This window comes from Acomys minous (genome assembly GCF_964271855.1).
Source record: "Acomys minous genome assembly, chromosome: 1".
NCBI classification, from domain to species: domain Eukaryota; kingdom Metazoa; phylum Chordata; class Mammalia; order Rodentia; family Muridae; genus Acomys; species Acomys minous.
The window spans coordinates 4596256-4608691 of NC_140483.1; the positions used below are offsets into that span (position 1 = coordinate 4596256).

Genomic DNA, 12436 nt, shown 5'->3' on the forward strand with positions numbered 1-12436 from the left:
ATGTCTACCCAGTTTGGCCACCTCAGGAAAGCAAGTTGGCAGGAAGATGAGATGGTGAAGGCAGATTCATTAAAAAATATTTATCTGTCAGGTGGTTGGTGGCACAGGCCTTTAATCCAAGCACTTAGGAGGCAGAGATAGGCAGATCTCTGTGAGTTCAAGGCCAGTGAGGTCTACAGAGCAAGGTCCAGGACAACCAGGACTATATAGAGAAACCTTATTTCAAAAAATTATTTGGAGGGGACGTACACACACACACACACACACACACACACACACACACACACACACACACACAAATAAGTAAATAAAAACACCTTAAGTAGCTCCAAGTACCCTATAGAAAGCCAGATAAGAAAAAGGTGCATGGTTATTGTTTGTTTCTCATTTAACTACTGAAGACGGCACGTGCACATGTGTGGATGCCAGAGGCACAGCTTGCAAGAGATGGTCCCCTCTTCATCATATGCTTTCTGGGGATGAAACTCAGGTCACGTTAGGTGCCTTTACCTGCTGAGCCTTAACTGTTCCGAAGACAAAGGACGGAGAGCTCTGCTGACACACCTGAGCTCTTCTGCACAGCATCGTGTCGTTGTTTACTTTAGAAGCATTCCTTCCCTGGGCATTCTATCGGGAATGACTTAAAAGAGTTGGTTCAAGGGCCGTGTGATCTCTCCATGAATGGTGAATGGTCAGGTGACCTCACCATGAACAGTGAGTCATGTGCAGTGTCTAGAGGGGTCTGGAAGTGTGGTGCCTCTTGCTCGGCCTTCCAGAGCCTGGGAGTAGGCTGGTGACTCAAGCTGCTGCTCTGTGATTATTGGTCAAACCAACATTGTAGGGGGTCTGGAGGTAGCACAAGCACATGGATCCGGGTTTGTGCACCCGGGGCCAATGCTAAAAAACAAAAAGTCCAGGCCTTGAGGCTTGTGCTAGTGATCTCAGCCCTGGGGTGGCGGAGGCAGAAAGATCCCTTGGTAATCACTGGCCAACCAGCTTTCCTTATTGAGTTCCGGGACAAGAAGAGGCCCCGGCTAGGAAAGCAAGGCCCGCAGAAGAACAACACCAAGGCGAGTCTCTGGCCTCCACCCTTGTGCACAAACACCACGCTGCACATACACACAGCCCAAGTCATGGCAAGAAGCTGCCACTAAACCACTGCGGGCTAGTGAGTGGGGAGAGTCCAGGTGTGCCGTGTGAGCGGCGGGCTGAGAGCAAAGGTAATCTTCTACATGGTAGCCCAGGTTGTTGGCACAGGAGGAGCAGGCGTGATGAGAGTGGCAGATTGTCACAACCGGGACTCCATCTGACTTCTCTCTGCCCCTTCGCCCTCTGGGTCACCAGCAAGCCTTGGTGGCTGGGCTTGCTGTCTCTTGAGTTCCAGTTTTCCTCTCTTACATGGGCAGCCCCAGAGGCCCTTGGATCCTGCTTGCTCCACACGGAGCAGTCAGAACTCACTCTGACTGTGTTTAAAAACACACTTGGCTGAGGAGAGCACTCAGGAAGTTGTTTGCTGCACAAGTACCGAGTCCACTTGAGAGACTTTAGTGTAGCAGTAGAGAGCTGAGACGGGGGGGGGGGGGGGGGGGCAGGGGGGGCATCTTAGGACTAGCTGGCCAGCCAGTCTATCAATAGCCTGGGAGTACTATCAGATGCTGGACGGCCATGCTCTCTGCATTCTTATGGCCTCTGTCCCTTCCTTGACTCCACCTGCCGAAGATATTTAACCAACGGGCAGCCTTCCATTGAGCGGTTCCCTATCAGCTTTAAAACCTACTTCTCAGGAAACTACTTTCACCATGTCGTGCTGGGGATTTACTGCAACGGTTACTATGGCTCGCTGGGCATGAGCCGAAGGGCCGAGCTGATGGACAAGCCGCTGACCTTTCGGACCCTGAGTGACCTTGTCTTTGACTTTGAAGACTCCTATAAGAAATACCTGCACACAGTCAAGAAGGTCAAGATTGGGCTGTACGTCCCCCACGAGCCTCACAGCTTCCAACCCATTGAGTGGAAGCAGCTTGTTCTCAACGTCTCAAAGATGCTGAGGGCTGACATCAGGAAGGAGCTGGAGAAATACGCTCGGGACATGCGGATGAAGGTGAGCGCCGGGCAAGCGCCCTTCCCTGCTTGCGTCACCGGTTACTTTACACATGGGACAAATTCCCTCATCCCACAATACGGAAAGGAGGGAAAGAGGGTGATTTGGGTCACAGATCAGGGACGCTGCTTCCCATCATGGGAAGTGACAGAGGTAGGAGCCTGAAGCAGCCGTGTCCACGGCTGGGCCTCAGCTTTCTCGTTTTTTGTTCCAGTTTGGCTTCTGCCTGGGAAGTGATACCGCCCACCTTAGTGTGTGGCCCCCACCTCAGTTCACCCGGCCTAGAAACTTCCTCATAGCCACACTCAAAGAGCCGCTTCCTCTGTGAGGTCCGAAGCGCCATCAAACTTGAGAGTCTGGAGTTAGCAACCACACTATCTGTTGCTCTTTCTGGATGGCAGGAGGCTGCTCTTGCTTAGTGGCCATGCTGTAGCGACCAAACCTCTGCATCCTTGCTTAGTTGGACAGCTAGCCTCTGCCTGTGATAGGGCCTGCCCTTTATGCTGGTGGAGCTTGCACCCTCAGTTTCAGCCAACTGTGGATCAAGGATAGTATGAAACAAACTTGCAGCTGTCCTGAAAATATAGTTTTTTTCTTAATATTCTCTAAAAATATATAGCTCAATAACTATCATGCCCTCAGTGTTGCAGGTCATTCAAGTTGTGAGTCCAAGTCTACAGGAGGATATGTATAGGTCATGTGCAAACATAAGAGACTGGAATACCCACGGATTTTGGGGGTCCTGGGACCAATTCCTACAAGGACCCTGAGGGGCAAATGTGTTTCAGTTTGCCCCTCAGTGACACCATCTTAGATGTTATAAAGTGGCGTCTCTCCCCTCAATTCCTTCTATGAACTAAGATCCAAAACTGAGAGACCAGGTCAGTTCCATCACTGTGCTGGAACAGAGGGGCTCCCCAGGAAGTTACGTCTCAGGTGGAGACAGTCACCCTGTGTTATGGTCTGTTTCGGAGTCACGCTGCATCTCTTTAGCATCAGGTTCTGAAGTGGTGTCACAGTAGTCACACCTGTGCTGAGCCTGGGTAGGTGGCCTCATCCGTTCTTCCCTCTGTCTGCCCACCCCTATGGTGGCAGCACACCTACCTCTCCCTCCTGGGCCTGTGGCTGTCTTTACTCTTCAGGATCTGGGGTGGTTATCTGGAGCCCACTCTGCCTGAATGTGGGGAGGGGAGGCATCAGCAGAAGCTGCTTTCGGGGTACTGGGGTACTGTAAAGGAGACTTTGCCTCCCAGGGAGAGAAACTTCTATGCAAACAGCTCCAGGAGGCTGAGGGCCTAGGATTGGCTCCCTTCCCTCCACAGACAAGGGGACTCGCTCTCCGAGAAGTGGCATTCTTATCTTTTTCCAGTGAACAACAAGAGGAATGTGCATCCAGGGTGGGCTGGGGTTGGGGTGTTATGCTGTGGGAAGGTGAAAGATGGGGGTCCTTGGGGTCCAGTGTGCATAAGTCCTTCTATCTTCTTCAGATCTTGAAGCCTGCAAGTGCCCACTCTCCAACCCAAGTGAGAAGCCGGGGGAAATCCCTGTCTCCCCGAAGGAGACAAGCAAGCCCTCCAAGGAGGCTCGGCAGGCGGGACAAGTCGTGAGTACCATCTTTTCTTCCCTCGCGCACATGTTTGCACACACGTTACACACACGTTTGCACACACGTTTGCAGCCGTGTCCTGACCTGTGTGGATAAAGCTGAGTCTTCTCTGAGGGGTCTTCTATTCACAGGTCATACATGCAAACGGTGCCGTGGTGTGTGCCACATCCAGATGGCCCTTGCCACCCAGGTGGCATGCTGCTGCAAAGAGTTGAATGTAAAAATGGAGGGAGAGGCCAGGGAAGGCCTAAGGTGGAAGAGCACTGGAAACAGAATCAGGAAGTGTAGATGCAGAACCAGCTTAGCTACGTAGGAGCCACCATGGCATTTCTTGTAACTCTCATAGTGTGAGCTGCCCAGAGTAACCAGTGGTGTTACTGAGGCCACAGTCACACTGAAAAGTTGCTGGTGGCTAAAATAATGGCAGCAGGTTGTCACAGTGGCCCCTGCGTGCTGGGGACTGAGGCAGTACACAGGAGTCCTGGTTGAGTTCCTGCTCAGCCATATGGTGGCCATAGTCAATCAGACCTTAGTCCTGAGGGAGGCCATAGTTTGCATTCATAAGAGGTTAAGGATGATTCTTCACCTGTCACTCAACATTCTTGAACAGGTCCAATCAGATCACACGGTGGGTGGGGCTTGTTAATGGAAAACCACTTTCACAATAGCATGTTCTGATGAACATGTCCATCCTATAGGCTACGCAGGGAATGTTCTGCAGGGGCCACTTTTGGATGAAAGAGCCAGGACACAAAACGAGTTTGTTATCTTGGTCCCCCTGGCGCTGGTCAGTGAGGGAGCCAAGACAACTCCCTAGACTCAAGGGCGTGGCGGTGGAGAGGCGTGGTTCTGTTTAGGGGATAGCAGGGTAGGACCGAGTGTTTTCAGTTCAGAGATGGGCCTTGCTCTTCACTCCACACCCCCTGCTCCCAGGCTTAGCACAAACAGCTGGCAGAGGCTTGCCGAAATGACAGGCATCCAGGAATGGGAAGTGGAGTCTAGGTCAGGACGCCCGAGCATAATAGGGCCATTCTTTCAGAGAGACAAGGGACTGCTCACCTTCCATGTGTGGGTTCCTAGTCCTGCCCTTAATGCCTCTCTGTGACTTCACACCCATCCTCACACCTGCCCTCACCATGCCATCCTCTGACTTCACACCCATCCTCACACCCGTCCTCACCATGCCGTCCTCTGACTTCACACCCTGCCTCACACCCATCCTCACCTTGCCATCCTCTGACTTCACACCTGTCCTTACCATGCCGTCCTCTAACTTCACACCCGTCTTCACCATGCCATCCTCTAACTTCACACCCGTCCTCACCATGCCGTCCTCTAACTTCACACCCGTCTTCACCATGCCATCCTCTAACTTCACACCCGTCCTCACCATGCTGTCCTCTGACTTCACACCCTGCCTCACACCCATCCTCACCATGCCCTTCCTCTAACTTCACACCCGTCCTCACCATGCTGTCCTCTGACTTCACACCTTGCCTCACACCCATCCTCACCATGCCCTTCCTCTGACTTCACACCCGTCCTCACCATGCCATCCTCTGACTTCACACCGGGCCTCACACCCATCCTCACCATGCCGTCCTCTGACTTCACACCCATCCTCACCATGCCGTCCTCTGACTTCACACCCTTCCTCACCATGCCATTCTCTGACTTCACACCCGTCCTCACCATGCCGTCCTCTAACTTCACACCCGTCCTCACCATGCCGTCCTCTAACTTCACACCCGTCCTCACCATGCCGTCCTCTGACTTCACACCCATCCTCACCATGCCGTCCTCTGACTTCACACCCTTCCTCACCATGCCATCCTCTGACTTCACACCCTTCCTCACTATGCTGACCTCTAACTTCACACCCGTCTTCACCATGCCATCCTCTAACTTCACACCCGTCCTCACCATGCTGTCCTCTGACTTCACACCCTGCCTCACACCCATCCTCACCATGCCCTTCCTCTAACTTCACACCCGTCCTCACCATGCTGTCCTCTGACTTCACACCTTGCCTCACACCCATCCTCACCATGCCCTTCCTCTGACTTCACACCCGTCCTCACCATGCCATCCTCTGACTTCACACCGGGCCTCACACCCATCCTCACCATGCCGTCCTCTGACTTCACACCCATCCTCACCATGCCGTCCTCTGACTTCACACCCTTCCTCACCATGCTGTCCTCTGACTTCACACCCTTCCTCACCATGCTGTCCTCTGACTTCACCACCGTCTTCACCATGCCATCCTCTGACTTCACACCCGTCCTCACCATGCCATCCTCTGACTTCACACCCGTCCTCACCATGCTGTCCTCTGACTTCACACCCTTCCTCACTATGCTGACCTCTGACGTCACCACCGTCTTCACCATGCCATCCTCTGACTTCACACCCGTCCTCACCATGCCATCCTCTGACTTCACACCCGTCCTCACCATGCTGTCCTCTGACTTCACACTCATCCTCACTATGCCGTCCTCTGACTTCACACCCGTCCTCACCATGCTGTTCTCTGACTTCACACCCTTCCTCACTATGCTGACCTCTGACTTCACACTCATCCTCACTATGCCGTCCTCTGACTTCACACCCGTCCTCACCATGCTGTTCTCTGACTTCACACCCTTCCTCACCATGCCATCCTCTGACTTCACACCCTTCCTCACTATGCTGACCTCTGACTTCACCACCGTCTTCACCATGCTGTCCTCTGACTTCACACCGTCCTCACCTTGCCGTCCTCTGACTTCACACCCATCCTCACCATGCCATCCTCTGACTTCACACCCGTCCTCACCATGCCATCCTCTGACTTCACACCCGTCCTCACCATGCTGTCCTCTGACTTCACACCCTTCCTCACTATGCTGACCTCTGACTTCACCACCGTCTTTACCATGCCATCCTCTGACTTCACACCCGTCCTCACCATGCCATCCTCTGACTTCACACCCGTCCTCACCATGCTGTCCTCTGACTTCACACCCGTCCTCACCATGCCATCCTCTGACTTCACACCCGTCCTCACCATGCTGTCCTCTGACTTTACACCTGTCCTCACCATGCCGTCCTGTGACTTCATACCCATCCTCACCATGCTGTCCTCTGACTTCACACCGTCCTCACCTTGCTGTCCTCTGACTTCACACCCGTCCTCACCATGCTGTCCTCTGACTTCACACCCGTCCTCACCATGCTGTCCTCTGACTTCACACCCATCCGCACCATGCCGTCCTCTGACTTCACACCCGTCCTCACCATGCCGTCCTCTGACTTCACACCCGTCCTCACCATGCCGTCCTGTGACTTCACACCCGTCCTCACCATGCCGTCCTCTGACTTCACACCCATCCGCACCATGCCGTCCTCTGACTTCACACCCGTCCTCACCATGCCGTCCTCTGACTTCACACCCGTCCTCACCATGCCGTCCTCTGACTTCACACCCGTCCTCACCATGCCGTCCTCTGACTTCACACCCGTCCTCACCATGCCGTCCTCTGACTTCACACCCGTCCTCACCATGCCGTCCTCTGACTTCACACCCGTCCTCACCATGCCGTCCTCTGACTTCACACCCGTCCTCACCATGCCGTCCTCTGACTTCACACCCGTCCTCACCATGCCGTCCTCTGACTTCACACCCGTCCTCACCATGCTGTCCTCTGACTTCACACCCGTCCTCACCATGCCGTCCTGTGACTTCACACCGTCCTCACCATGCCGTCCTGTGACTTCACACCGTCCTCACCATGCCGTCCTCTGACTTCACACCCGTCCTCACCATGCCATCCTGTGACTTCACACCCATCCTCACCATGGTATCCTCTGACTTCACACCCGTCCTCACTGAGCTCAAGCTTTCTCTGACTCAATCATCCATTCCAGATGCACTACAGTCTCAGAACTGTGATCAGACAAACCCTTCCTGAAGGCTCAGTGACCTGGACCCAGCAATAGGAGGGGAAGCCCTGTCATTTGATCTTTTGTCCCCTTTGTCCCATGAGCAGGAGGGTTGTGGTGCCCACAGAGAGTGCTCTTCCCTCCAGAACCTGGGCCAGTCCACAGGAACAGCACCTCCTTCTGAGGCAACGGATTTGGCACAGAATGACAGGCACTGGCAGTTCAGCATTTCTGAGTCACCATTTCTGGTTGGATCTCGTGTACCAGGGCCTGCAGGAACTTAGTAGTCAGCTGTGAGGGAAGGCCTTAACCAGTAAAAGCAGCTAATAGAGTAACTGCCAGGGTTCAGGGCCGGGGGGGCGGTCAGGAAGGTGACGATTTGATGTCTAGAGAACAGAAGCAAATGTGAGTTGAGACTGTGCGGGCTATGAGGTGCTTCTCAGACTTCCAGAGGGAATATTCTAGAAAATACTGATACTAGAGAACCAGGGCTTAAAGACGGATTAAAATTGGAGGCTTCAACCCAGAAGTGACAGTTCAAACAGTGGCTCCTTGGTGAGGAAAGAAAAGGAGGGAACAAGGAACCAGTAACTCTAGGGAGGTCAGAGGTGAGACCGACTAGGAGACGAGTCAGGGTGGCTAAGAGGGGGATTCTGTCCTTGTCCCTGGTGACAGTGTTAGACAGCCGCCTGCTCCTGCCCTACCCTGGGAACCCACTGACCCGCATGGTGCATTAAAGTGGGCCTGGGAGCGAGGAAAAGAATGGGGACAGGTAGTGGCCCCTAAGTCAGGGAGGACGGGTTCTCTTCTGTCACCGTCCTCTCTTCATACCCCATGGCTCAATTCACTGCCAGTGTTGGCAGCTCCAGGAGGATCAAGGATCCATGGCCGAGTGGCAAAGGTGTACTAGTGAGATTCGGGGGAGGAGCAGAAGATGCTGTAGACTGTGAGGACCTTTGGCGCACAGCACGACGGCACGACAGCGCTAGGACTGTGACGAGGAGAGTGACGGAGGGAGCACACAGAGTGAGCCCTGAGCTGAGACCCGGTGAACCGGACCGTGGCTTTGGACAAGCCCTTCCTTGTAAAGAGGCCAGGCGCTGGAGTGGGTTCCTCGAAGCAGTTTGCGGGACACAGCATCCCCTCTGGGTTTCTTCCTTGCAGACCTGAAGAGAACTGCACTGCTACTGGAGACAGTGTGGAGATAACCAGGAAGAAGAGGTGAAGGCTCAAAAATAAAGTGATGAATTCAGGAAGCAAGGTTTTGGGGGAGCCAGGGTCAGAGGCATGGGATGTGACAGTGAGGGCTTAGGGTCAGGGAAGGGTTAGAGGTGGTGCCGGGTGGTTTGTGCCTCTAGTGGCCCTGTGGTGGCAGTGGGGGAGCCTTGCAGTCTGGTGTCTGGTGAGAGAAGCAGGGAAGGATGGCTGGAAGAGAGAGCCAGTTTGGGTAGGGCCTAGGCTGAGAGCCTTGCTGACAGGTGGGTCCTGGCTCTTAAAGAGGCCTTGTTCCAAACCTGAATTGGGGAAACCACCCTCCCCTGGAGCCAAGCCAGCAGCCTTGGGACAGGAAGCCCAGTTTTTGTTACTCAGTTCTGCTGCTAGGTGGGGGGGGTCACAACTCGGGGCTCCCCACAGCCGGTCAGCCACAGACCCACCCCCACCTGTGCTTGGTGAGCCAAGGCTAAGGGTTTACATTAACGACCAATACGGCAAGATAAGCGTGCTGAACTTGGCCCGTCCTGGTGGGCCCGAGTGAGATGGTCTCCAGGTAACCCTTGGCTGACTCCCATGCTCAGACTTCAGTCAATCTGGGGGGCGCCCCTTGAGTTACCCTCATGGGAGTCAGAAAGAGAACTGACTTTCCTTGCCACAGACCCTAACCTCTACTACTTTGTCATGCAGCCAAGGCAAATGGCCAAGCTGGAGCCTTCACCTACACTCGAGGAAGACAGCTGTTAGACAGCTACAGCTGTGAGTGAGAAGCTACTGGGTGTCAGGCCCCCCCCCTTGTCCCTACCCCTCCTGATACACTACAATGACCTGAGAATGGAACAGGCCCAGACCGGAACAGGCCCCCAGGTGTTTCCTGTCCCTCAAGGTCTATCCCAGCCCACTCACAGGCCAGTATATTGTAAACGTCTCAAAAAAGGTTGAGTGGCTGTACCCAACTCCCAAGGCCCCCACACCCATGCCCATAGCCTTTCCTCCTCTGCTGAGCAGGTGCCCATGAGCCCCTCATTAACCCTTTCCAGTGGGGCCGGATGGGGTGGTGGTGGGAATCTACAACTAGGCCAGGTGACCTTGGAACAGCATGGTCATCAAGACCCCGTAGCTTGTGGGTGCCTGAAGACAGTGTCACAGACACAGAGCTCATAAGGTCATGGCTCTTCTTGGCACCATAAATCCTGGCCATTTTGCTCTTTCCCAGCATTTGGAGGTTGGGAGGAGCCTTGAAGGGGCAGCTGTGGAGGCTTCTGTTTAAAGGGACCGAGGTGAGTGGGGGGGGGGGGGACAGTCTCTCCCAGTTCCTCGTAATTCTGGGGATGGACCAGGGAAGGACTGCTGCTGCCGCGCAGGAGACGGAAGGAAGGAAGAGGCCAGAGGCAAAGGAGAGACTGGAGAGGACGGGGCCACAGCAGGCATGGGGGCTCCAGGCTGACCCCCTCCCTCTGTTGACTCATGTATCTGCCATAACCACAGGCTAGACCAACACCCTCAGCTCCCAGACATGTGTCAGCAAAAGGTTCTTCCCTCCTGACCATAGCCTTCTCCAATTAGGCTTTGGTCCAGCTAAAGCCTTGGTCTTGCTTGCTTTTTTTTTTTTTAAGATTTATTTATTATGTATACAGCATTCTGCCTGCAGGCCAGAAGAGATGGTTGTGAGCCACCATGTGGTGCTGGGAATTGAACTCATGACGTTTGAAGAGCAGTCAGTGCTCTTAACCTCTGAGCCATCTCTCCAGCCCCTGGTCTTGGTTTTTTATTTTTATTTATTTATTTATTTATTTATTTATTTATTTATTTATTTTTGGTCTTGGTTTTTTAAAGGGACAACTTTGACCATTCAACTAGTGGCTTCAGACTCTGGGCTCTCACCAAGCTGGTCTGCATCCGGAAGAACCCTTGGACACCATGGCCATGCTATTATTTTCATCTTTACCGAAGGCCATTGAGTCATTTCTAAACATGCTGAGTGCTCAGAGTGGAAAATAACCACAGTGGGCTTGAGGCCGTCAGCTGGAGCCCCCTAGATGGTTTTAGTGGCTCTCTCCTCCTCTCACAGCTGGGGCCACTCCCACCTCTACATTCCTCTTTGTCTTTGCACTTGCCTAAATAATCCCTTTAGGAGCATGTGTGTCACTGGGTTGACAGGAGAGTCAGCTGAGTGGGAGGGTAAGAGTGACTTCACCCGCCTCAATTAAGATCAGGTTTCTAAAGAGAGGCATCATGCCCCTCCCCCAAGGGTTCCTCTGCTCTGCTCCCCTCTAAGAGTTTTGGTCTTATTATTATAGCATTTGTTTATTTGCAAGAACATATGTACACGGGAAGAGTAGTGGACAACTTTAGGGCTCTTAACCTTCTACCATGTGGGTCCTGGGGATAAAATTTAGGTCATTATACTTGGTGACAAGTGTCTTTACCTACTGAGCCATCCTGGTGGTAGTCCTCTCCTCCAGATGTGAGGAGCACCGTCTACATAGAACAGTCAGCCCTCAGTTACCTCTCAGCCCTACCCCACAGAGGTTCTGATATGTTTACTTTTGTTTTTTGTTTTTGAGACAAGGTTTCTCTGTGTAGCCTTGGCTGTCCTGGACTCGCTTTGTAGACCAGGCTAGCCTCGAACTCACAGAAATCCGCCTGCCTTTGCTGGGATTATAGGCATGTGCTACCATGCCAGGCCACAGGGGTTCTTAGAGACTAATGGGGGTGGAGATTGGGGTCTGTGTTTCAAAACCCTGTCAACTTAAACCAAGTCCTTTCTGTCTCTGGGGTCAGTTCCTTGCAGCTGCTTTTTGAGGAGTGTCCACAGTGAGTTTTGCATGGGTTGGCTCTCGAAGAGCAAGTAAGGGAAGTCAGGGGAGCCTGCTGGAGATATGGCTCAGTCGAGTGCTTCCTGTACGAGCTTGAGGGCCTGGGTTCAGGTCCCGGCTACCTATGTAGAAAGCCAGGAACGGCAGCATACACATTCTAACCCCATTGTGTGGGGCAGCAATGGGGGTAGGGGGTGGGGGATGGGGGGCTGATTTATGAGGCTTTCTATACAGCCAGCTTGTCTCAATCTGTAAGCTGAAGGTCCAGTGAAAGACCATGACTCAAGGAAATAAAAGTAAATTAGATGGAGAAGTAATTGAGGAAGACGCTGGCTTCCACATGCTATCAAGGCACACACTTGGGACACATACTTCCACACATGAACACCTACTGGGAAAAAAAAAGAGAGAGAAAGAAAAAGGAAACATCATTTCTTTACTAGGGTCGGCTTCCCCAAGGACCAGGCCAAGCCTGTTTCTCTACCCACATGACTCTTGACCTGGCCTTCCTCCTTTTTCTTTTGTCGACCATGTTTCCTTTTTCCCCTTCTCTTTTTTGAGCAACACTGTTCCTTTCAGCTATTAACCCATGGAGGGTCCTCAGGTGGGTCCTGGACACCACTCTTCAGGGCTTGTAGGCAGTGTCCTACTTAAAGCAGCTGACCTCTAGGGCTTGACTAGACCAAAGAACATCATCACCCTCAAGGCCTGGACACAGGTCACTGACACAGCTGAGTGATCACATCTCCGTATTTGTACTGTGTTTATCATTGT

The 12436-nt window shown here is 53.0% G+C and overlaps 1 protein-coding gene across 9 annotated transcripts in view; it reads left to right on the plus strand.

Annotated features, from left to right (window-relative positions):
• VASH2 (vasohibin 2) overlaps positions 1–12436 on the plus strand; it is a 41225-nt gene that overhangs the window by 20539 nt on the left and 8250 nt on the right. For 7 of the 9 annotated variants that reach the window (XR_014780466.1, XM_084788629.1, XM_084788630.1 and 4 more), the window contains 4 exons: positions 1720–2101; positions 3589–3704; positions 8796–8852; positions 9534–9602. Coding sequence is in view for 8 of the 9 variants with exons in the window: in XM_084788629.1 (XP_084644755.1) it covers positions 1720–2101; positions 3589–3704; positions 8796–8852; positions 9534–9602 (624 nt within the window). In the remaining variant the exon portion in view is untranslated. The remainder of the gene's footprint in view (positions 1–1719; positions 2102–3588; positions 3705–8795; positions 8853–9533; positions 9603–12436) is intronic. The other 2 variants (XM_084788634.1, XM_084788635.1) reach the window with 1 other exon arrangement.